Here is a 26,203-nt window from a genome sequence, read left to right on the forward strand (position 1 = left end):
GAGCATGAGACCATATCTCAGCAAGCACATTGTCAAGGACTATCAAGGGTTGTCGATAACAAATTGTTATGAGAGGGAGCCCCTACAACAACCTTGAGAAAAATTTACAAAAATGCATTCCTCATTGTGCTATGATTCATTCCAAAACACAAAGAGCAAATGCCTTCTATAATTCTAGGGTGTTTTGAGTGAAGAAAAACACTTAAAAATGAAACATGGTTTACAATAAATTAAAGTCACCTAATGGCTTTGCCATTGGTTAATTAATGTGCTAGAAAGCCATAAATTTACTATATATGTTAAAATCCTACAAAACCTGTTATGAGAGTTTATGGGACATATATATTTAATTATGCATCAAAAGAAATAAAAGAAGGATTGAAGATAAACGATAATATCCATGAATGCGTAACTCATGTAGCTTCACGGCGCAATTTTTTCTAAAATTTGTTTGAGTACTCAGAGGTATATTAGGGACAGAGAGGTCGGTCAAAGGGCATGATATGATGTACATATCTATTTAAAAATAGAAGCATCCTAATCCTAATATATAATTATTAAAGAACAAGAATGGCTCAATGTATAAATATCAAAGAGAAGGAGTGACCAAATCCATAAAGATACAAACAAAATAAGGCTAAGTAATGTTTATAGGTGACAAAATTGGGTAGTTGTTTGTGCCGTGGGCAATCATTACAAACACTCTTTTAGGAGCTCTACTTTTTCAACATGCTTTACAATAAATTAAAGTCATGTCATGGCTTAGCCATTTGTTCATTGATGTTTTAGCAGCCATAAATTTAGTATATATATTAAAAACCTACAAAACCTTTTATGCGATTTTTTTAAAATTATAGGACTTATCTCTTTAATTATTTAGCAAAAAAGAATGAAAGAAGAATTTAAGATAAACATAAAAACATGATTGATTTGAATCCCATGGAAAGAATCCACCAGGGGATGATAATATCCATTAATGAATAACTTATTTAACTACACGACGTAATATTTTCTTTAAAAATGTTTTAATAATGAGAGAGATCTTAGAGAGAGATTATTTACTTTTGCTCCGTTTTTTCTCCTATTAATAGCCACAACCATGGAGCATGGTGATGGATTTGGCGCTATGGGTTTTGAGCCACAAATGGCTCAACATCTAGCTAGCCCTATGGGTTTTGAGCCTCAAATGGCTTAGGACAGAGGTAGGCATTGGGATCATCCAAATTCGCAAGGATAACACAAGAGCCATTTGGATCTCATATATGGATAACACACTTAGAAACATTTAAGACAATAGGAGGTTGAGAGAATGCCTTGGCGCCATATGGGCCCAAGTGATTGTAACAAAAGAGAGACGAGAGAGAGTGGTATAAGGAAAAGGGTTGGTCCTCCCTTCAAAAGGTGGCTTGTATAAAAGGCCAAATGGTTGACTTTGGTCTTCATTGTTGTATGCACAAGTTTAGAATACAAGCTCCCTCTTCTCTTCCAAGAGTGTCTTTGTGTGTTCTCTTGTTTCCCTTGTAGTGTCTTTGTGTTTTCCAATCCATTCCCCTTCATTTTTACCTTTCCCTCTCCCTCTCCCTCTATTTGTCCATCTCCCCTCCTCCCTCTCCCTTCCCTTCTCCCCCTTCCCTCTTTCTCTTGTGGAAACACTCTTGTGTGCATTAAGCATGAATAACAATGTTAAGTCAGCATAATTGTATCAACCATTATCTGATGCAATGAAATAAAGTACAAAATAGACACTACATCAAATGGCACCTAGAAAGAATTACGTATGAAAGATTTGACATGCCTACACTCTTTTTTCATGGATCTATTGTAATTAAAGATCTTTTTCTACCCTTAAGCATCCATGGATCTTTTGCTACCATGAAACTAATACTTATCACCTGATATGTTCACCACAAGAGAAAAAATTGCTCAGGTAGTAGTTGGATTCATCTCCATGGGGTGAGGTGTTGCAATACATGAAAAACCTTATTTTGTCATATTGTGTGTTGTTGATGATCTTATTTATAGAAGGAAGCCATGATGACAAGGATGGGGATGGCAAAACCAGTGATTGAATACTGTGTGTAGAGAGCAATCAAAAGGGAGGGCTACAGAAGATAAGAACATGTAGACCATCAGAAATACATTGATAAGGGAGTTGCAATAGTATCTAATAATTTCTTCTCTTTTGCATGGCACAACCACTTATGTCTCTCTTTCCTATCCATACATTATTGTTTTATGTGCTATTTTCTCATCTTTGAACTGTTCGTTAACTGAGCACCTTGTTGGTTTATTCAGCTTGGCCATTACATCAAGGATAATCAGTGGTTTTCATTTGGTGCATAACCATGAACTCGGTTTTTAAGGATGCCTCCAAACATACCTACAAATAAAAAATTCATAGATGAACTTGGTGGTACTCCAAGACAAGTTGTCTCATAGTGACTTGGTTGAAATGGCATATGATGTTTCCAATCATATGATGTTGGTTCGAATAAATGGATCCTACTTGATTAGATAATCGAGCTCAGCTTTGACGTGCTTGGAATAATTTGGATTCATCTTGTATCCTTGTTGACAAACTGGCTTGACATCTATAATCCAATGAAATCTGATGCTGGCATGCCTCTAATGGAACACCCCATAAATCAGTGTAGCTCGAAGAAAGTACTTCTTTATATTGCAGAAAAAGACTCTTAACAACATGGCACTAACTAAGACACCACATTTACACTAACTAAGATGGTGTGTGGTTTCATTGTTCCCAGACGTAGCTCCTAGGCTAATTTTGGAACAAGTTCTTAGAAGCAAGCCGAGCGATGGTTGTTCTTCTCTTGATGAGTTGTTGTCCCCCGAGTAAAATTGCTAGTGTATTGTTGTTTCTACTCTTCTAGCTTCTCTTCTTTAACCTTTTGTCTAATTTAGGTAGGTACTTAGAATAGAGTTATTTCTCCCGTAGGTAAGACTTGCATTTCCATTAGCCAAGACTCTATGTCCTATGGAAACTAAGCATCCACTTTCAAGTCATAGCTACTCGGTACCTTGCACCTTAGTATCCCAAGTCTTGATAGTCATCGTCTTACCAAGTCTTGATAGTCATTGTCTTAGAAGGCTGAAATAAAAAGTCCCTAATCTTTGTATAAGTCTCATGCTTCCTTCTCCTCCATAGCTTCCCATATGAAGTCCTTTTTTATTCTCATGTGCTTTATGCCATCAAGCTCTCTCTCTATATGCTCTCTAGTCGTATTCTTTCATTTTGCTCTCTGTTTTTCAAGAATCTCTACAACTAATACAATGGTTAAAGATCAAGAATCACCTTTTCATTCCAATTTTTTCTAGCATACCAAAGACCGTGGAACCCAAAGGCATGCACTTGGATGTGGTTATCATAATTGTAGGATTGCATTATAAGGTAATTTCAATCATAATAACAATGGAGATGAATGCTTATCCATTGTTATTGGGTAGAGCTTGGTTGAAAATTGCCAAAGTGTTGCATGATTGAGGTTATGAAAGACTCTCTTGGGCTCCTTTAAATAGAGCCAAGAGTTCCACCAAGTGAGATAAAGCACCCACTTGATTCTATAATATCGATACACTTGTTTTTATCCAAAACCACAAGTTCAAGGGACAAGTTCCATGTGAGCCTCTCCATGAAACCCATGTGCCCATGTTTTTCATAAAATGAGAATGCCATGTGATCACACCACTCACTATTTCACTCTAGTGAATGTTCAAAAGAACAATTCTCAACACCTTCCCTCAATGTAAAGAGTCACATTGGCTTACATAGAGCTTGTTTTCAAAGTGGCAAGAATTTCACAAGACTATAATAGACAATGAATTACAAGAGATTTTCATTGGATGGCGATTGTGTTACCACATTGCTCTCTCCATTTTTAGTCTTGCATTCACGGGATAGATGACCAAGTTCTCTGCATTTTCCACATGTCTTTTTCTTTGGGTGCTTGATACAACATCTTGACTCAATATGACCTTTCTTTTTGCAGAAAGAGCATTTTATACTCTTTGTCATCTCCATTTGGAGTTGAAGTAGATGCCCCCCCCCCCTAGCTTCTTTGCCTCTCTTTTCTTCATCAAGTAGTGAAGATATTTCATTTTCCAATGATGGATTAGGAACATTTTTTAATGCTATTACCAAGGCTGGTTAAAGTTTGAAACAACCATAAGCAACACAGTGGTCGCATCCTCTTCATCAACTTTGGCATTAATTGATGAGAGTTATACCATTAACCCTCCCATTTTTTAGATGAATGATGTTCTACCGCCACTTTCCAAGAATGAAATCCTTTGCCCGAGAATTTTTCAATGTCAGTGTAGAATTTTTCCATGGGAAAACATGAAGAGCCCAAGAGAGTCTTTCATAGGCTGAAATACAAAGTCCCTGATCTTTGTATAATTCGTATGTGCCTTTCTCCTCCATAGCTTCCCACGTGAAGTCCTTTTCTCTTCTCATGTGCTTTATGCCATCAAGCTCTCTCTATATATCCTCTCTAGTCATATTGTTTCATTTTGCTCTCTATTTTTCAAGAATCTCCACATGATATCGAGGCTCAATCCTCAACATTAACTAGGACTACCTCATCCACAAGTAGGGTATCAAATAGAATGGTAATAAGGGATTCCACTACTGGTGGTGGCTTCTACCTAGCTTTGAGCTGCCTGAAGGAGGAATTCTCAATAATAAGAAGCAAGTTGTAGGTAGCAATTCAATCATTGTGAGGCTTACCCATTTTGTTTTGGACACGTTGCACTCTCAATTGCTTGCTTTAAATAATCACATTCAATGAACTTTGACATTTTTGCCTCTTTGGGATTTTAACATGACTAGAGCTCTTCTTCCAAAGAGTATAAAAAGTATGAGTAGCAACCTAGTTGGTACCCACTGGAGATGAGTCTATTGCACTCTGTGGGTGGGTACCTTTTGTTGCTTGTGTGGTCCTCTGTTTCTTTGAACCCTTTTCTTTGAGGAGGGAACAAGGTTGGATGTGAGGCAAGGAGGTGTCTCCTTCCTTATTGGAACCTTAGTAACCCACAACCATTGATATCCCTCATAGTAATTCTAAGCACAAAGGATATCGTTGCACACCCATTGATCATGTGTATGTTGTTTCTTCTTCCTGAGAGGCTGTTGTTATGGAGGAGGCTTAGGGGAGACTGGTGTCATATGCTTCCCCTTGTCATCCTTTTGGACTGGCTTTGAAGCTTTATCATCTTCCTTTGAATCACTCTGACGATTATTGTGGAAGTTCCTTGTGACATTACTTCTTTTGGGACCTCTTTATGGTTCAAGGGTACCGGTGCCAGTGCAACTACATATTTGTCTTTGTACAGGGGTACTATTGAGGTGTGAGCACCATTGGTGAGAGTAGCGGTGGGCTCTCTATAATCAATTTGGCAGTTGACTGTGTAACACCATGTTCGCCCTAGGATCACCTACTCATCGGTCACTTTTGTGGGGAGAAGATAGAGTTGACTTTCAAGCATATGCCGATTCACCATTAGTTTTAAATCCACATAACCCAATGTATCAAGAGATTGGCTAGGATGCCAAACTGATGAGGTCACTAGGTTAAGGGGTACCTGTAGTGCTTTGTTAAAAAGTGGCCTAATCATATTCATGAGTTGAGATCTTTTTTGGGCATGTGTAGCTCCCATAGGAGGTTTATTCGAAAATTTGTCCAAATTTCTTCTATTCTAACTTAACCTTTTGAAGAAGCAATCTATTTAGTCCTAGCATGTCCATTGGAATCACATGAGAAAAGATTTAGTGTCTTCATTCATTTGAAAGATTAAAAATGAATAGTGGTTTGGGTAAGATCCTGGGATTACTTAAACCTCTTCATATTCCATCCAAGACATGGAAGCATATCACCATGTCCCAATGATGGAGGTTATGATCCAATCCCATTGTAGTAGATCAATTGAATAAACAAGCCCAATTAACACCTTGTAGAAAGGATACTAGATTCCCTCAAACTGATAAACTTTTCATTTGGAAGATCTTTTGACTTGATGGTTTACTATCTCATCGGAACAAGTTGGAACCTAATCCAACCAGGACAATAGAAGCAACAAAGCAAAATGAGAACATAGAGTCCCAAACAAAGGTACCCATTGAAGGTACTAAGGTAAAAAATACCTCCCATAATAGCAAAATTTTATTTGATTCATTGTTTCAAGCCTTAAGTACTTGAATCCCAACTTAGCATGATGCTAGATCAGGCTCTTTTTGGATCGCTTTGTTCAAAAACCTTAATACTAAGTTACAATTTTCCACTGCGATTCATTCCCAAGCTGATGGTCAAAGTGAAAGCACCGATAAAGTTATTATTACTATGCTAGAAGAACTATGTCCATGGCTAGCATAGAATTTGGACTTAAGATCTTCCTTTACTAGCGTTTGCCTACTGCAATAACAACAAAATGTGCTGCAAGATTATAACTTGCATAGTCAAAGCCAGTCATACTGACTAGGAGCACAAGCTCATCATAGCATTGTGGGCCTACCGAACATCTTACAAAGTGGCATTGAACTGCACCCCTTTCAGCCTAGCCTTTGGGGTGGAAGCAATTATTCCAATGGAGTATGTAGTACCCAACCTTTGCATCACAGTCAAGGAAAGGCTCAATGAAAATGCTTTGGCAGAGTGCTTAATCAATCTTGAATGACTAGATGAAACGAGATTGTGTGCAGCCTATTGCCTTCAAGTGGAGAAGGCAAGGCATAAAAAATGGTTCAACCACAACCTCAAGAACAAAGACCTTGAGGGAGATCTAGCACTCCTCTATAGCATCTGTAACATCAAGCGCAAACTTAAATATAGGGGCATGGGTCCCTACCACGTAGTGGAGATTACCCTGCAAGGCACATGGCAAAAAGCTACCCTAGATGGAGTTGATATGGATGGCTACCTTCATGATAGCAAATTGAAAAGATACTATGGCCCTAAGTGCTGGTTGCTTGTACACTAGCATGGGTGCTGCTTGGTATTGTTAAGGTCGAGGCAGGTTGTTGCGCATGTTAAAAGATGCAACTATTTTCATCATGGCCGTCGACGATGCAGATGTGGCACCACAACCTTGGCGGTGGATTTGCTTATGTAGTGATCCTGGCTCTTAGGACCTGGTACTCGTTTGATGTATGATTGGCCATGCAGTGTGGACACCAGACATTTTCTCACCGTGGATCTGTCTAAGCTGGTGGCTGAGATAAGCTCCACTGTGGGAGTGCACGGGTGGATGGAGTGCCATCATCTGTACTACATCAGTATTGAAGGAAAATTTTGTTCATCTCTAGTTTGCTGTGTACTCTCTATTCTTTGTTCAGTTTTTGTTCCACTGCGTCGTGTAATTTAACGTGTAATTTAACATGGTATCAGAGCCCAAGTGGCTCTAAGGATCGAAGAGTAGAAGAGAGGTGAGGGCTTCAATAGCATACCCAATGATGGCAACAAAAAGCGGCTCGAGCTCAGCACAGCTCTATAGCTGCACCAGCTGCACCAATAATCCAGGCGTTGAGGGTTCGCCTACCAGCCTTCACTGAAGGCAAGCTAGATGGTACGAACTACCCAAAACCACAAGGAACCCCCGACCCAGCAAATTTGGGGAGTACGATACCTCCTAATGCTGACCTTCTATGAGCTTGGAAATGCAGGAATGCAAATGCTCTGTGTGCCTTGGTTACAAGTACTACTGATAGTGTTTTGACCTTGATTCAGCATACATCTAAGGCAACTGTGGCTTGGAACATATTAAAGAGTCAATACGTGACACAAAATCAGACAAGGATCCAGAACCTAGAGAATCAGCTCGTAGCTGAGAAGTTTAAAGGAGAGATAGAGGAGGCGTTCATAACCCGAATCAAAAATCTGTGTGGCCAGATGACTGGTGCTGGGATACAAAGACTAGTGAAAAGCTAGCTCGGCGGTGTCTCTGGATATGTCCACCAAGGTTTGATGGACTGGTAGCATTGCTCAACACTCAGGTAAGACCCTAACCATTTTCATTTGAGGAGTTATGTGCTTTACTTATGGAGGAGGAATTGAGGCTTAAAGCTCGAGATGAAGGTGACAATGGGGATGCTGTGTTCTCTACCACTGCGAAAGGCAAAGGTGGTTCCTCCACCAAAGGTGAGTCCTCTACTAGTGGTAACAAAAAGAAGAAGGGTGGCAGGAAGAAGTTTCAGGGAGAATGCTTCTACTGCAAGAAGAAGGGCCATGTGATTGCAGATTGCTAGGTCAAGATAACAGATGAAAAGAATGGTACCCTAAAGAAGACAAATAAGGGGAAAGAGACAGCTAACATAGTGAAAGCAGAGTTGGATCTATTTTTGGCCATTGAGGAAGAGTGTTCCTCAGTTCAAGAAGCTTCAACCACTAATTCATGGGTGTTGGATAGTGGTGCCTCCCGTCACATGACCTGCAAGAAGGGTCTATATTATTCCATGTAGCCTCTACAGGAAGCCATCACCGTGACGGTTGAAAACAATGCAAAATGCCCTGTTGAGGGTACATGTACGGTTTCATTTGTTTCTATAAATGGAGATGTTAAGAAACTATCTAATGTGCTGTATGTTCCACAAATCAAGAGAAATTTGCTATCAGTTGCTTCCATAACTGACCTTGACCATGAGGTGAGGTTCAACAAGAGAGGAGCAAAAATTCTAGATAGTGCAGGCAATCTTGTTGGCATAGGAGTAAGGAGGAACAACCTGTATGAGCTAAGTGCTCTTATAGCCACCGCTGGAGTGGGCACAAGCAGACTTTGGCATGAAAGATTTGGCCACATCGGATTTGCAGTGCTGAAGGAGATGTAGAAGCAAGGTATGGTTGCTCACTTACTTGCAGTCACAAAAATCAAAGAACCATGTGAAGCTTGCATGATGGGCAAGCAACAGAGAAAGGCATTCCCACAAGAAAACAAGAATAGAGCAAACGCTCCTCTAGAGTTGGTGGATGTTGACTTGTGCGGTAAGATGCCTACACAGGCCTTGGGGGGATCTTCCTATTTTTTATTGATTATCAACAACTATATTTGGAAGATGTGGGTGTACTTTCTTCGCAAAAAGGCTCAAGCTTCTGGTAAATTGAAAGAATGGCTACAGCTTGTTGAAAATGAAACACGGAGAAAAGTGAAGAAAATCAGATTGGATGGTGGTGGTGAGTTTGTTTCTACAGAGTTTGGAGATTTTTGCAAGAGCAAAGGGATCAAGCAACAAATGACGACACCACATATGCCTCAGCAAAATTCAGTTGTTGAACGTCGAATGCAGACCACCGTGGAGATGGGGAGATGTATGTTGAAAGGTGCTAGACTGCCAAACCTCTTTTGGGCTGAGGCTATCAATACTACGGTTTACATCCTTAATCGTAGCTATACAAAGGCACTCAAAGGTAAAACACCACATGAGGCTTACAGCGGAGCCATCTGTCTCCCACTTCAGAATGTTTGGGTGTGAATGCTATGTGCATGTACCAGACAAATAGAGAAACAAGCTACAACCAAAAAGCACCAAATGTATCTTCTTAGGCTATTGTAATGAGAAGAAAGCCTATAAGTTGTATGACCGAGAGGCAAAGAAGATCATAGCGAGCCGCGATGTGGTGTTCAGGGAGCAGCCACATGCAGTGGAGGCAGAGAAGAGCTCTTCCACTTTATCATCAAGCGAAGAGGTAATTCACTATGGACCTGTCCCAGGAGCTATAAAGGAGGAGGGAATATCAGATGATGAAGGTATAAGTCACCAACCTATTGTTACACCACCGGAAAAGCCATTGTCGCGATGGGTAAGGCAGCTCTACGACCATGATAACTAGATGCCTATGTATGTTGAGCAGCATGCAGATGGACCAAGGCAGTCTCAGAGGATCGAGGAGCAAAGGAGGGCTTCTCCTCACATAGTCAATATGGCCTTGATGTGGCTGAGATTATTGCAGAAGTAAAGGAGCTTGCAAGTTTGGAGGAAGCACTTGCAGACCGAGATTGCAAAAACGCTATGCAAGTAGAATATGACAGCATCATGAAGAATGAAACTTGGGAGCTGGTAGATCGACCACCCAACAGAAAGGTTATTGGCACCAAGTAGGTTTGGAAGATAAAGTACAAGGCCGATGGGACTTTGCGAAAGTACAAAGCCAGATTGGTTGTGCAAGGATTTTCGTAGGTTGAAGGGTTTGATTTTCAGGAATCTTTCGCCTCGATTGCCAGAATGACCACTATTTGCACAGTACTATCAGTGGCTGCTCATAAAAAGTGGCCAGTTTATCAAATGGATGTTAAATCAACAATCTTGAATGGTGACCTCAAGGAGGAGGTCTACGTGGTTCAGCCACTTGGGTTTGAGGCCCCCATTCTGAGAACAAGGTATGTAAGCTGAAGAAGGCTCTGTATGGGCTGAATACTCTTATGAAAAAACTTTTCAAAAGGATCGATCAGTTCAATGCAAAAAGCAAAAGCAAGCTGAGGGTTAGCATGACCCAGTGCATGATTCTGTTGAAGCACAACTGGTTTATGATGTCATGCATGAAGGATTTGCAGACACAAGGAAAGAGTGGAAAGACTCTGTTCCTTCAGTTAGTCTCATGGTTGAAGTGGATGAAATTGTGGATCTAGTTAGAGAATATGCCAAAAATGCAGTTATTTTATTTTTTCCAGGTCGGATGCCACCTACTATAGAGGTAGGCAACTGGTTAACCCGCACACTGGCTGGCTCATTTGTTTGAAAGGTACACTATGCAACTAGCGGTTTTTTTGAGGTCATTATGGTAGATGAGATTCATAGACAAATGCTTTTGGAACATTCGCCCCTCTTTTTTGGGCAGCAAATGGTGCACGTTTTGCCATGGTCTCCCATAAGGGATTTTCAAGCTTTGATCCGACACAGATGTCCGGTCTGGGTTGAAGTTGTAGACTTCCTGCAATGCATGGCTTCACTCTTGCCTAAAATTGCAGCGACTTTAGGCAAAGTGGTTTGCCCACCACGGCCTAATGGCAACTCAAATCAATTTTGCATTCTCTGGGATACTAACAATCCCACAATAGAGTCTTATTCAGTCACGGTGAACAATGTTGACATGGGAAGTGCTTTTTATAAATTGAAATGGGGATTATTTGCAGGGGCTTGCTTTGAATGTAAAGAATTTGGGCACATGGCTTTGTAGTGCCCAATGAGTCTGCATAAAATGCCTCCTACCACTTTGCCTGTTCAAATGCCCACTAAGGATGCTCCTACCTCTATTGGGAATAAAAATAGAGATAATAGATAGGCTTTTGTGAATCAGGATAAAGGCAAAGCTCCAATGGTTTCAAATGGGACTGCTTCTTCCCCTTTGCTTCCTACTATTCAACCCTCAGCAAAAAGACCAAAACCTCCAACTAATGGATGGCAAAATCCAAGAAAAGTTATTTCTGTTGGACGACCTCCACCCCCTTGCACTTGGAATGGTGCATCTTCTAGTGGAAACTCTCCAAAGGTCAATTCAGGAATTGGGATCACATGGGCTACAGTGACAGCTAGCAGAACCCTCTTCCCTGAAGAAGAGGTTGCTGCTTTGCTATCCACTCCTCAAGTGGATGTTTCTTCTCAAGGAAGAGGCCCTGACCTTGAGGTAGAAATGCAAGGTTTACATCTTGAAGGTTGCTACTGTACATAGCTTTTTTCTCCAATAAATATCTATAAATATGACTGCTCATGTCAAATGCTTTACACTTAATGTTCAAGGGATGTGTGACAGTAGGAAATGGAAATATGTGTGGCTGTATATCAATAGATTTCAGCCTAACATAGTGGCATTACAAGAACGCAATCAACATGTCTATGCAGGAAAGATAGGTCATTACTATGGATATGATATCTTCTATGCTGGGGAGCACTCTTTCTCAAGTGTAGATGCCACATGCAACGATATCCAGGGAGATATCGTGCCTTTATCTGTGGGGATTTCAATAATGCTCCGCAACAGGGTGACAATACATCAAGAAATAATCATATGTTAACCCCTGAAAGGCATGCATGGTCTCAATTACTGATGCATCTTCATTTGGTTGATCTTTGGAAGGAATTGCAGCCTTTGTCACTAGGTAAGTATAGTATAGCTCCACAACAAAATGATGATTTTACATGCAAAATGTGGATTGACTATGCCTTTGTACATTCAGATCAGTGCACCTTTCTGGTTGAGGTTATCCTTTTATGATATGCCAGATGATAGACTGCCTCAAAGGCGATATCTGATTGTGAATAATAGCTATTTGCAGCATGTTGTTTTCAAGGCCATGGTTACTGAAGCATCTCACTCTCTGTCTTCTCAAACCCACTTTGATATTGATAATGCATGGGATTCTTTTGTTTCCAAAATCCAAGTTGTAATTAGAGGTTATGGCAAGTCTTACATGAAGACACTGAGGGAAACTGTTGCTCAGGCCAAATTGACTTGTCAAGACCTCACTAAACTCAGTCATCTTCGTCCATTGTCCTTGCATGAGCAAACAACACTATGCCAAGCTAGACATTGTCTTCAAATCAATGATCACAGGAAACTAGCTAAATAGGAGACTAGAGCAAGACAAAGAGCTTTTACAAATAAAGGCTGCTCTTCCAAACAATTTTTTAAAAGCTTGCATCAAAAGAGATTAAAAACAAACATTTGCAGGGTGCTTGTGCCTAATGGTTCATGGACTACATCACGGTCACAGCTTGCTTTTGTTTGTGTACATCATTTCTCTCAGTAGTTTGGTTCTGTAGATCCTCCCTCACAACGGGTTTTGTCTGCAAGAAACTTACTTTTACATCATGTTTCTCCTACTGTTTCCACTACTCAAGCTTTGGAATTGGAGGAACCCTTTACTGAGAGGGAATTGTCAGATGCAATCAAATCCTCTGATAGATGGAAATCTCTAGGATGGGATGGTCTTATAGTTGAGTTTTTTCTAGAATATTGGCCTCTTTTGAACCCCTTTTGAAGCATACATTGCTGCATATGGTGAACTCTGCCAATATTCAAATGCATATACTTGCTCACAGGGGGAAAATAATATTGCAGTTTATGCAAGGGGATCAGCCTTGGGCTTTCATGATCCGCTCTCTTTTGTTGCATATTGATACTTCTGCTTTTGGACATTGGCAACCTATACAATGGGATTTCCTATTTGGCTCTATTCAAGGCAAGATCAAAGGTCGCCTTTTTGTCTCTCGTTTGCTTCTTGATTGGAAGCATATTTTATCCCACTTGGAATGGAATGGCAGAGATTCTTTGTCGGGAAATTCCTTAAGGACTGAGAATATTTATTAGTCCAAAGTATTCCACCCTCCTTTGGCTATACAAGAATCCAGGCGTTCTTATTTTCTATCTTTCAAAGGCATTTCTTCTGTGGCGGGATGATGGCACTCTTTTATCTTTTTTTATGGCTGCTAGAAAATATGGTTTGGGAGCTCATTACCGTCCTTTATGGCATCAAATTTCAGAAATGCTTCAACCGTTCTTGCCGGTACCTCGTTTGGAACTTCAGAATAGGCTTGAGGATTGGACTCTACGTTTTTCTTTCTCTTCAGCCTATTCTTTGTAGCTCTCACATATCACAGTGCCTTCTCTGTATAAAGTGTTATTACTTCCGCCTTGGATTTCTGACACAGCAAATTCTGTTTGGCATATGTATCGCCCACTAAAGTGATGGAGAAAGAGGCTATGTCTCTGGCATTATAAAGTCCCTCTTCGACAACAGCTTTTCCTTTCGCGAGTCCTATTTGGCATTTTTCCATCTGGGCAGTTACTCGCGCATAGACATATTGCTCCGGTGGCTTGCCACAGATGTCTACATTCTATTGAATCTGTGCTTCACATCTTTTGGCACTGTCCACACACTTGTGATTTCCTCGCTCTCATCTGACAGGGGCTTCGAGTGAGATTTCCTACTGTTACTTTTGGCAGGTTCTTCTGGTTGTTTGGTTTTCATCCAGCTAGACAGGGTTTTGATTTGTTTTTTGTTTGGGTGCGCTACTGGGCATTGTGGACTCTATGGATGGACAGAAATCATAGAGTTTTTGGTGATCCTACTTTTTCATCTTTTCTTTTTTTTAAACGATCTCTGCAGCAATCGTTCTGTGATTGCTTTCAGACTCATTTGATTGATCATGATGTATATACATCTTATACTGAGATTTTTAGTTGAGTAGTTGCTACTCCACTTTTGAAGTAACTATGAATGTAATTAGTTTACAGCAATAAAATATTTCTTCTCTAAAAAAAAAAAGTGTGTGTGTGCGCGTGCGCACGCATGTGTGTGCGTGTGCCAAAGGGACAAAGGTACCTTGGAATCCAAAGCACGTGGCGCAAGAATGAATGGAGCGACTGGAAGACGTACGAGAGGGAGAGGACCCTAGACAAGAAGGTACAAACATGACAGGCGTAGACAACAAGGAAGGTGTAGACAGTGCCCCATAGAGAAAACACAAGCACGAGAGAAGGCATGGGCAACTGGTCATGGGTCGTGACATGTGAAGGGGGAGCTAAGGAACTTCGCGCTGCTGACAGGGGAGAAGGCACAAAACGCCACTCCACTATTGGGCTCTAAACTCAGACTCTGCCACTAAGCCTCGTCTTAGCAATGCTTGCCTTGAACTTGGATTTTTCATTACACATCTCAACCTCATCTCTCTAGCTGCACTACCAATGCGACTTCTCCATGCTACTGTTGGTCTTGGCTCTAGACTTGAACTCTCCATGACACTAAGCCTTATCTTGTCTTGGATTTGGATTAGCTATTACCTATCTAGCTCTTCTTACTCTAGACTCAATTGAACACTCATTGTTTGTTTTAGGCAAATAATATAATAGCATAGACATCCAGACGTGCTTCCTTTATGAGCCGATCTCCCTTTTTTCCTATCATCCTATGAGAGACACCTCAAATCTCTCCACAACCATAGAGATTTATGCTTATTACTTGATGGTTAGTCAACCCCCTGAATCACCTTTGATTCGTCATGCAAGATGTCAACAAGGTTTGTTGTCCTCCACCAAGATGTCGATAGGGTTTGTTGTCATCCACTGAAACTGTTGCCTTCCAAACCAAGTCTGGCTTATTCAGTCAAGGTTACCTATCTAGATTACATATTTGGAGCCTCAGTCCAAGTTGCATGATTATGCGTCATTTGGGACCCACCTTGGACTACTACCTTTTAGATTCTAGTTTGAGCTACTAGCACTCCAAAATCCGACTTCAATGAGAAGCCGATCTCTTTATAATCCTGAGGAAGTGTTATAAGATCTTGATGTTATTACACTAAACCTTTTTGGGCAGTGAATGCTTCTTAAATCCTTTGGGAAAACTACCCTAAGCTTAGCTCTTTATTGTCCATTTCATGATACTTCCTCAAGTACCATCATTCCCACCACTCTAACCTTCTTGGTGTAGTAAGATAGAAGATATCGATAGTTAAGAAAATTTATGGAAAACAACCTTAGGTTGATATGGGGCTAGCTATCAAGATTGTGTGTGTGAGAAAACCAATGATGGTCTGGTGCCCACAAGAGTATTCCTTGAGGTTTTGGAATTGGAAAAAGAGGAGAAGGTGAGATTAATTAGTAGGCAAAGTTGGTTGGGTTAGGGAGATTGCTTGTCCCATCTTTTTCTTCCAAGCTATGAAACATAAGTATGTGAGAGAGATGGCCGAATGTTTCGGCATATAGCTAGTAAAGGATATAAGCTAGACTGCAAGAAGCTCCTTATCAGAGGACCCAATTGGAGGTTATATAATTTAATAAAACAACAAGTCTTTGCCCTAAAGATAAAATATAACTAGACATTCACTAAGGATGAACTTCGAAGACTATCCAAACCATGGAAAGGATAAGTCCCCTAACCTTGGTGGTTAATAGTAGGATTCTATTTTGGGCTTTGGTAGGTTATAAAAAAGGATCTTGTGGCAAAGGTCAATTTTGGCATGTGCAAAAGGAGCCGGTGTGAATCGAGGACTAGTGGAACTCTTTTTTATTAAACCCAATAGGTTGGTGCTTAAGAATTGGAGACCAATTATCATGCTCACTACCTTTAAAAATTTTGGGAAAAGCCATAGATGTCAAGATTAGGGACATTTCTAATAGTTTAGAGGACCGCAAGGAAACTGATCTTGTGAAAGGTAGGAATATTTTAAGTGTTTATTTGGTGCTTGATCATGCTATTATAAGTGAATAGCCATACATTGTGTTCGGGCTAGACCTTGATAAGGCATATGCTAGGCATAAATGGGGCTATCTTTTGAAGATGCTAGACTACATGTTGTTTGGAGATGCTTTTCTACAAATTATCAAAGTCTTGTTGGCCAATGTAGTAACCATAATTTGTTTAAATGGCCATATTGTGGAGAAATTTGAAATCAACAGATCCATTCGACAAGGATTCTTATTAGCAACTTTGCTCGTGGAACTTACTATAGTACTATTGATAACCTCAATCAAGAAACGTATTGGAGATGCCCATTTGGGAAGGGTTAAGCTACTTCAAGAAAACACTTTATGGCTCAATTTATAGTATGCAAAACAGTTATGCCTTATGGTTACCAAATGTGGGAGAGAACATTTTGGACCAATAAGTATGAGGCAAAACAGATTTCTTAAGGAGAGCTCATTAAGCAACCATTGGGAATAAGGGTTTCTCTCAAGTAGCACGTTAATTGGGACCCCAACAAGATTTAAGATAAATTGGTCCCTTGGCATGAAATAATATTGAGACAAAATGCTAAAGTATTGATAGTACTTAATATTCTCTCTATTGATACAGTATATATTCCAAGTGTATGGCACTTCAAGATGACTCATTAGGAGTGTATAGAAGGCAGATGGATTATTCTTCAATGCATCGTTCAAGGCGAGGTGTTTGAATTTGCTTCTGTATATGCACCTCAATCTTCTTCGAATAGAAGTGTAATTTGGGCTTCCATGCACCGATATCCATGGAAATATCATACCTTTATATGTGGGGATTTCAATAATGCTCCGCAACAGGGTGACAATACATCAAGAAATACTCATATGTTAACCTCTGAAAGGCATGCATGGTCTCAATCACTGATTCATCTTGATTTGGCTCATCTTTGGAAGGAATTGCAGCCTTTGTCACCTCGATACACTTTTCAACATAATGTCCTTTCTTCTTACCAGGCACATCTGGATCGCTGGTATAGCGTAGCCCCGCAACAAAATGATGATTTCATATGCAAAATGTGGGTTGACTATGCCTTTGTGCATTCAGATCATGCACCGTTATGGTTGAGGCTATCTTTTCATGATATCCCAGATGATAGACTGCCTCAAAGGCGACATCTGATTGTGAACAATAGCTATTTGCAGCATGTTACTTTCAAGGCAATGGTTACTAATGCCTATCAATTTCTGAGCCACATTGTTATTGATAATGCATGGAATTCTTTTGTTTCCAAAATGCAAGTTGGAATTCTTTTGTTTCCAAAATGCAAGTTGTAATTAGAGGTTATATGGCAAGTCTTACATGGAGACTATCAGGGAAACTGTTGCTCAGGCTAATGAACTCAGTCAATTTCGTCCTTTGTTCTTGCATGAGCAAAGAACACTATGCCAAGCTAAACATTGTCTCCAAATCAATGATCACAGGAAACTTACCAAATGGGAGACCAGAGCAAGACAAGAGCTTTCATAGATTAAGGCTATTCTTTCAAACAATTTTTTAAAAGCTTGCATCAGAAGAAATTAAACACAAACATTTGCAAGGTGCTTATGCCTGATGGTTCATGGACTACATCGTGGTCACAGCTTGCTTCTGTTTATGTACATCATTTCTCTCAGCGTTTTGGTTATGCAAATCCTCCTTCACAGTAGGTTCTGCCTGCAAGAAATTTGCTTTTACAGCATGTTTCTCCTATTATCTCCACTACTCAGGCTTTGGAATTGGAGGAACCTTTTACTGAAAGGAAATTATCAAATGCAATCAAATCTTCTGGTAGATGGAAATCTCCAAGATGGGATAGTCTTACAGTTGAGTTTTTTTTTAATAGAATATTGGCCTGTTTTGAAGTATACTTTGCTGCATATGGTGAATTATGCTCAGCAAAATCAAAAAATGCCAGACACATGGAAGAGAGGTCTTGTTAAACTCCTTCCAAAAAACAAAATCTGTGAATCTTTGGCTGATTGGAGACCTATCACGCTTATGCCAATTATTTACAAACTTACTACCAAAATGATTGTTGAGAGGATAAAAGGCTGTTTGCATGACGGGTTGCATCCTCCGCAATATGGTTTTGTTCCTCGTAGGCATATCACAGACAACATTGCTAATGCCTATGTTGGAATAGAATATGCCAAATATATGCAGTAGGATGTTTTGCTATTGCAAGTTGATATTGCCAAAGCATTTGACACTGTTCAGTGGGACTTTATTTCACAAACAATGCAGGTCTTGGGATTTGGCAAAAAGATGCAGCAAGTTATCAATTGGCTATATCAAGATAGTAAAGCTGCCTGCATACTTTCAGGGGATATTTCTACAACTTGGACTCTTGGTTGTTCTGTTCGGTAAGGCTGTCCCCTTAGTACTTTACTATTTGCCATAGCCACTCATCCAATGCTTCAATATATGGACCATCTTTTGGACATTGGCATGTTGCATGGATTGGAAATTCTTGACAGCCGCAGCATGATCGCTCAAGCATATGCTAATGATTCTTTCTTTACCCCAAAAAATACTCAAAGCGATCTCTCCTTGATTACGCAGGCTCTTTCCACATATGGCTTGCCTGCTGGTTTTCATGTGAATTTTCAGAAATCCAAGCTCTTATCGTCACATGCTAAAGACTGGCATATTCTTTTGTGGCCTAGCGAAATTGTTCCACCTTCTCAATTGATTCGACATCTTGGGTATCCTCTAGGTTGGGGGCTCACTCGCTCTCAACAAACTGATTGGGTGCTCACAAAGCTGAGGAAAAAACTTGAATATTGGAAGCTTGCAACTTGGCCATTACATGTTCGATTGCGAATAAAGCAATCCATTTTGATAGCATACATACAATTCTATCTGCCCCTCATTATGTTTACTAAGGCAGATCTGGCTTCCTTTATGTCTGCTATCATGGAGATTTTCTGGTGTTCCAAAAATGGCAAGAAAAGTCTCAGATTACTCTCTATGCATCATCTCTGTTCTCCAAAGATGCACCGGGGTTTAAACATACTCAATATTCAAGTGCATATACTTGCTCATAGGGAGGAAATGATGTTGCAATTTATGCAAGAAGGGGATCAGCCTCGGGCTTTCATGATCCACTCTCTTTTGTTGCATATTGATACTTCTGCTTTTGGGCATTGGCAACCTACACAGTGGGATTTTCTACTTGGCTCTATTCAAGGCAAGATCAGACGCTGCCCTTTTGTCTCTCATTTGCTTCTTGATTGAAAGCATATTTTATCCCACTTGGAATGGAATGGCAGGGATTCTTTGTTGGAAAATTTCTTGAGGGCTGAGAATATTTATTGGTCCAAAGTATTCCACCCTCCTTTGGTTATACAAGAACCAGGCGTTCTTATTTTATATCTTTCAAAGGTATTTCTTCTGTGGCGGATGTACTTCAGGATGATGACACTCCTTTATCTTTTTCTACGACTGCTAGCAAGTATGGTTGGGAGCTCATTATCATCCTTTATGGCATAAAATTTCAAAAATGTTTCAATCTTTCTTGCCGGTACCTCGTTTGGAACTTCATGATAGATTGAGGATTGGACTCTCCATTCTTCCTCTTCTTCAACCCATCCTTTGAAGCTGTCAGATATCACAGTGCCTTCTCTGTATAAAGTGTTGTTACCTCCGTCTCACGTTTCTAGCAGAGCCAATTCTGTTTGGCATATGGATCGCCCATCAAAGTGGTGGAGAAAGCGGCTGCGTCTCCTTTGGCATTATAAAGTCCCTCTTCAGCAATAGGTTTTCCTATGGCGAGTCCTACTTGGCATTTTTGCATCTGGGCAGTTACTCGCGCATAGACATATTGCCTCGGCTGTTTGCCACCGATGTCTACATTCTGCTGAATCTGTGCCTCACATTTTCTGGCACTGTCTACATACTCGTGATTTCCTCGCTCTCATTCGTCAAGGGCTTCAAACAAGATTTCCTACTGTTACTTTTGGCAGGTTCTTATGGTTATTTGGTTTTCATCAAGCTAGACAGGGTTTTGATTTATTTTTTGTTTGGGTGCGCTATTGGGTACTTTGGACTCTATAGATGGACAGAAATCATAGAGTCTTTCGTGATGCTACTTTTCCATCTTTTGTTTTTTTCAAACGATCTCTGCGGCAATCGTTTTATGATTGCTTTCAGACTCATTTGATTGACCATGATGTATATATGGCTTATGATGAGATTTTCAGTTGAGTAGTAGTTACTCCGCTTTTGGAGTACCTATGAATGTAATTATTTCACAGCAATAAAATATTCTTCTCACCAAAAAAGAGTGTGTGTGTGTGTGTGTGTGTGTGTCTGAAATCCATCAATGGGAACATATGACTTCATCACTTCAATTCGCAGATTTATGGACAGCAAGTCACCCTTCAGTTATGGGATTTACATATCATCATAATGCTTTTACAGAATATTAGGCCAAGCTTGACAGATGTTATCTTATTCATGCTCAACAATATGATGAATATACATGTCAAATGTGGACTGATTATTCTCAACAACTATCTGATCACACTCCACTTTGGCACACCCTTTCATTTGAAATGCCTTTGGATGACATGCAGCTCTCTTCAGCCAGACATTTACAGGTCAATCAATTATATCTTTCTGATGAAAAATTCCAGCAAATGATCAGACTGGCTTGCAGGCCATTGTTATCCCATGCTCAGGAGGATCTGGACTTTGCTTGGAACTCTTTCGTACATCGTATTCAAAATGTCATTAAGGAATATGGAAGATGGTACATGGCAGAAACCAGACAGCATATCCAGTGGCATACAAGCAGTATTTGGTACAGATTAGCAATCAAAGGTCTCTATCTGCTTCTGAGCAGCATTTATTGTCTTGTGCTTCCTCCATAATTGATGCCAATGATAAACGCAAGCTTTCCAAATGGCAGACCAGGGCTAGAGTTAAACCTATGCTAGATAAGGGTTGTTCCTCGAAATCTTTCTTTCGGAATTTACATGCACATAGACAAAGTCAATCTATCATGAGGGTCAGGAAACCTAACGGTCTTTGGACCCAAACTTTATCTCAGGTAGAAAAACAATGTCTGGATCATTTTCAGCTTCTTTTTTCTCAGCCATCTTCTTCTACACCTCAGGTTGCATTGGCTCGGAACAGATTTATTCAGCTTGTTTCTCCTATTGTTTCTTTGCAAAAAGCTTCAATGCTGGAAATGTCTTTCTCAGATGAATTGGATGAAGCCCTCAAGCATTTCGGTAAACATAAATCCCCTGGATGGGATGGTTTGACGGTTGAATTTTTTATAGCCTTCTAGGCTGAATTGAAGGGTCCAATTTCGAAGTTTATTAATGTAGCCTGGCAGCATCAACATCTTCCCTCAACTTGGAAGCATGGTATGGTTAAGCTTGTGCCCAAAAAACCTCTATGTGAGACAATGGATGATTGGAGGCCCATCACTTTGATGCCGATTATATACAAACTTATTGCTAAAATGTTGGTACATCGGATAAAGGATATCCTTCATGATGGACTTCATCCCAGGCAATATGGTTTTGTTCCAAGACGGCATATACATGACAATATCTCTAATACTCTCATCGCAATGGAATATGCAAAATATTCAGCTCAAGATGTTTTGGTCATGCAGGTAGATGTGGCAAAGGCATTTGATACGGTACAATGGGATTATGTCTCTCAAATCATGTTTAAACTTGGTTTTGGGCCAAAGCTAGTTAATGTCATATATTGGCTTTACTCAGATTCCACTGCACAATGCTTTATAGGAAATCATTTGTTTGAGTCTTGGACTCTGGAACAATCAGTTCGACAAGGATGCCCTCTCAGTGCTTTGCTCTATGCCATTGCTTCACATCCTTTGCTTCTTTATATGGATCATCTGGTTGATACTGGACAGTTAGTGGGGCTTCAGATTTCTGGTTCACGACCTTTCATTGCACAAGCTTATGCAGATGATTCATTCTTCATGCCAAAGAACAGTCCTTTGGAGCTTCGCCTATTAATGGATACCCATTCAGATTTTGGGTTGGCAGCTGGTCTTAAAATTAATTTCAGAAATCAAAACTCTTGCCTCTCAAGCATTGTGACTGGCATGCTATCCTGTGGCCCGGCCAGATTATTTATCTGAAAAACATAGTAAGACATTTGGGCTATCCCATTGGCTGGAAAATCAGAAACAAGCAACAAATATCATGGGTGTTAAACAAAATTCAGGACAAATTAGAATATTGGAAGATCTCCACTTGGCCCCTGCATGTATGGCTTCGAATTGTCCAGTCCATTGTTCTAGCTTATGTCCAATTCTACCTTCCTGTGTTACATTGGTCATCTCGAGATCTCACTTATTTTATGTCTCAAGCCATGGAGATTTTTTGGAAAACTAAGCTTCATAAAAAAGCTTTAAGGTTGCTCAAAATAGACTTGCTTTGCTCACCAAGAATGCATGGTGGTTTGAATATAATAAACATCAAATTTCATGTGTTGGCAAGAAAGATCACTATGCTCAAGACATTTTTTCAACAAGAGCAGCCTTGGTCTATCATGTTGGCAATTTTGTGTGGTCAGATGCGCACAAATGCTTATGGACATTGGCTAGTTGATCCATCGGAAGTAGTACTTGGCAAATTTCAAGGCAAAATCCCTGGTTATCCATTTTCTACTTCCTTGATTCAAGATTGGAAACAAGTTCTCTCTCACATCAAATGGTCTCCCCATCCTGCTTCTATAGCTTCCTCACTCAGAATGGAAAGCATTCATTGGAGTGCTGTGTTTTCCGCTCCCCTTGCTGTACAACAACCAATCAAAGCTTACAATCTTATGAAATTGGGCATCCGGTTCATTGATGATGTGGTAGATACGCAAGGACATATTCTCTCTTTTCCGGTAGCATGTCGACAATACAATCTTGGGATGCATCACAGACCTATTTGGAAAGCTATTGCTGATCTCTTACTCCTGTGGTTCCGATTCCAACATTGAATGTAAGAGACATGCTTCAAGATTGGCACCTTCAGTCTTCAAGTCCAAGAATATCCTCTCGGCCTTTGCATTTATTGACTTCTATACAGGCTTATCAATTGTTATTACCTCCTCCTTGGATTGCTCATCATGCTAATTCTCTATGGCATCTGAATGAGTCATTAGCCTGGAGGAAAGGAAAATTGCAATTGATATGAAAGTTGAAAATGCCATTGAAGCAGAGACTCTTTCTATGGAGATGCATTGTTGGTATTCTTCCAGTGGGAGTGAAATTGGCTCAAAGAAGGATTGCCTCACCTCTTTGTCCAAGATGTCACCATACTCCTAAGAGTATTCTGCATTTATTGTGGTTTTGTTCATATTCCAGAGATCTTCTAGACAAGATCTCCTATTTCTTATCTCTCAGATTTCCTGCACACAGGTTCTTCAGGTTTTTCTAGATGTATGGCAAACTATCAGCTTCTTTGTCACAGTATTCTCTTTTCTTCCAATGGATCAAATACTAGGCCTTATGGACCCTCTGGCTGCAGCGAAATCATGCATATCTGAATTCTCCCCTTCAGCACCCTTATGAGTTCTTCCGAGCCTCATTGCGGCAGTCTTTATATGATGCCTTACATGAGGAAGATTTGGATGTTTCTTGTATTCAGCTTTTCTTTTACTGCTTCTGATGGATAGGGCATTGGCTCTTTTCTCGAGCACTGCCCTGATGTAAATGAATGTTTCATAATATAATTTTCTTGGTTTCACAAAAAAAAAAGTGTGTGTGTGTGTGTGTGTGTGTGTGTGTGAGAGAGAGAGAGAGAGAGAGAGAGAGAGGGGGGGGAAGGGGGGGGCACATGTCAACACAGATGGAAAGGAAGGGATAGGTGCCAAAAAATCCCCCCCAGTTCATGGACAATTTTTAAAAGGCTACCTCTCATTGTAAACCTGCAACAAAGGGATTCAATTGCCTCTATCCAAAGGACTTAACTACCAACCTGACACAAAGTACATCCTAGAGCATCACCATATACAGAGCTTGGATAGCTCATTTTATCATCGCTATTGTAACCCTTCTGGGTTCACTATGTTCTGTCCCTGGAACAAGAAGTTTTTGCGCTGTGACTCTAGCTCCCGTTGCAGCTCTGAAACCTGAAGTTAACAACTCTAAATCAGTAATTGCAGCCTTGATTGTAATTATCTCCTTTAAGTCTCAAGTACAAGTCTTCATAATTTTCCATGAGTGAATCCCCTTATATCTCTGAGCACAACTTTTTGTGACCTATAAATCTCACAGCCTGGACCAATATACAAACCTTGCAATCAATTAGCCTTGCTGTTGTATAGCCACTGGAATAATTCTGAGAACATGGAGGTAGCCAACATAAAATCCTTACTTGCAGCACCTAAGCTCCGTAAGCTTATGTGAGACCTCTAAACAAAAGGAGCACAAAAAGGGGACACAATAATACATGTAGACCTAAGGGATGAGCACAAGGACCAACACATCAACAAGATTTGAGAGTTTTATGAACGTTTCACACATGAAGAAATTCATATACTTGGAAAAAAATCAAATACTTGATCAAGCTCATCACTCAAGGAATTCTGAGAAGGCCTCCAGGGTCCAGTATTTTAGGGCAAAACAGAATACCAAAAAGAAAAGAGAAACTGGAGCCTATAACAAGCATGGTTGACTCAAGCGGTCTTCTCAGCACTGAGCTAATATGTGCCACTAATATGCATGTCTAAAAATTATGACATTACATCCCTTTAAAATATGGCCTTAAAAAGAAACCTCATGTATATGCTTCCTTTGTGTGAGATCTCTATGTCCAAACACTAAGTAATACTCATTTGGTGGTGTTAAGATGGCAATGTCTCTTTCTTTATGTTGGCAAGAAAAAATATTTATATTGACTGCGACGAGGGATGGGATTGATTGCAGCCAAAAGTCATTGCAGTGCATTAAAAAATAGAAAAAAAAGGTGTAAAATAATCCTTCTGTTTTTTATGCTGGACAAGTAGTCCCTTTTCAAGTATGCATAAAAATGTGGTCATGTTACTGGGCAACATCAGTTACACACCTTGGATGTTGTGGATAAGCTCCGGTCATGTTATTGCAAGGGATGAGAGTGGTAAAACAAAGTGGCTCACCTTCATCTCAAAGTATACCCTCTAGAGGTCTATACAGGAATGGAGCTTTGAGCCGGGGTAGATGTAGAGAAAATGTAGGGAGAATGGTAGTAAGACGGAATATCATAAATTAGCCTATTTGTTGCTTAGTATGATTAAATAAGGTCTTATCATTATGATGGATGAAACGCCTCGCCATATAATAATTGTCAGTAGTCACAAAGCTCTCTCTCTAGAGCATATCCTAGGATAATAAGTAGACGTCTACAAATAACTCTTCGCAGTTTTTGGCCTTGGTAAGGATTATTGCCTTTAGTGATGAGCTTCCCATACTTTGCAAATAAGATGCTCACTACTATGCCTCTTTGTTGAGTGAGTCCAAGAATAAGTAGTTTCTCTTATGCCACCAATGATCACATGCATCTTCTTTTAGGGGGACGAGCATTTTCCGAGCATAGGTTTTTGCTCGGATAAACCTGCTCATAGATTTTTGCTTGTAAAATTGACGCATCCTCCTTTGTGAGTGCATGTCCATGCTCTGCTAATGATGCTATCCAGGTCTGGTATACATGTCGGCCGAGCAAATCTATCATGATAATCCTAGTTAGCTCTACAGCCCGCCCTGCTTCCCTCTCAGCCTGGTCATCCTTCCCTCTGTACAGGCCATACTGCACATCCTTTCATAAGCTACCCCCACTGCTGTTTGTTCCCTTCAGGCTATATCCTCCAATTCAGTTCATTTTACAAGCTGTACAGCTTCCGTACAACTGCTCTGTATAGCTCCCTGTAAAGCCTCATACATCTCTACTCACTTTTAATTGTTCCACCTTTCTTTTCCACCTCCTTGAACTGTAGGGAAAGTGAAAAACGAGAGAGGACTGAACTATGGAGTATAATAGTGAAC

At 40.2% G+C, this 26,203-nt stretch overlaps 1 protein-coding gene across 2 annotated transcripts in view; it reads right to left on the bottom strand.

The window, feature by feature from the left end:
- Window positions 1-24,075: 24,075 nt before the first annotated feature.
- Window positions 24,076-26,203, bottom strand: part of LOC147893940 (protein MICRORCHIDIA 6-like) — a 130,867-nt gene continuing 128,739 nt past the window's right edge. For both annotated transcript variants that reach the window (XM_087385775.1, XM_087385773.1), the window contains exon 20: window positions 24,076-24,315. In XM_087385775.1, the coding sequence (XP_087241901.1) occupies window positions 24,226-24,315 (90 nt within the window). In that variant the 3' untranslated portion in view covers window positions 24,076-24,225. The remainder of the gene's footprint in view (window positions 24,316-26,203) is intronic.

This window comes from Dipteris shenzhenensis, chromosome 15 (assembly GCF_047967505.1).
Source record: "Dipteris shenzhenensis isolate YYH24624 ecotype China chromosome 15, Dip_SZ_1.0, whole genome shotgun sequence".
Classification (NCBI taxonomy): domain Eukaryota; kingdom Viridiplantae; phylum Streptophyta; class Polypodiopsida; order Gleicheniales; family Dipteridaceae; genus Dipteris; species Dipteris shenzhenensis.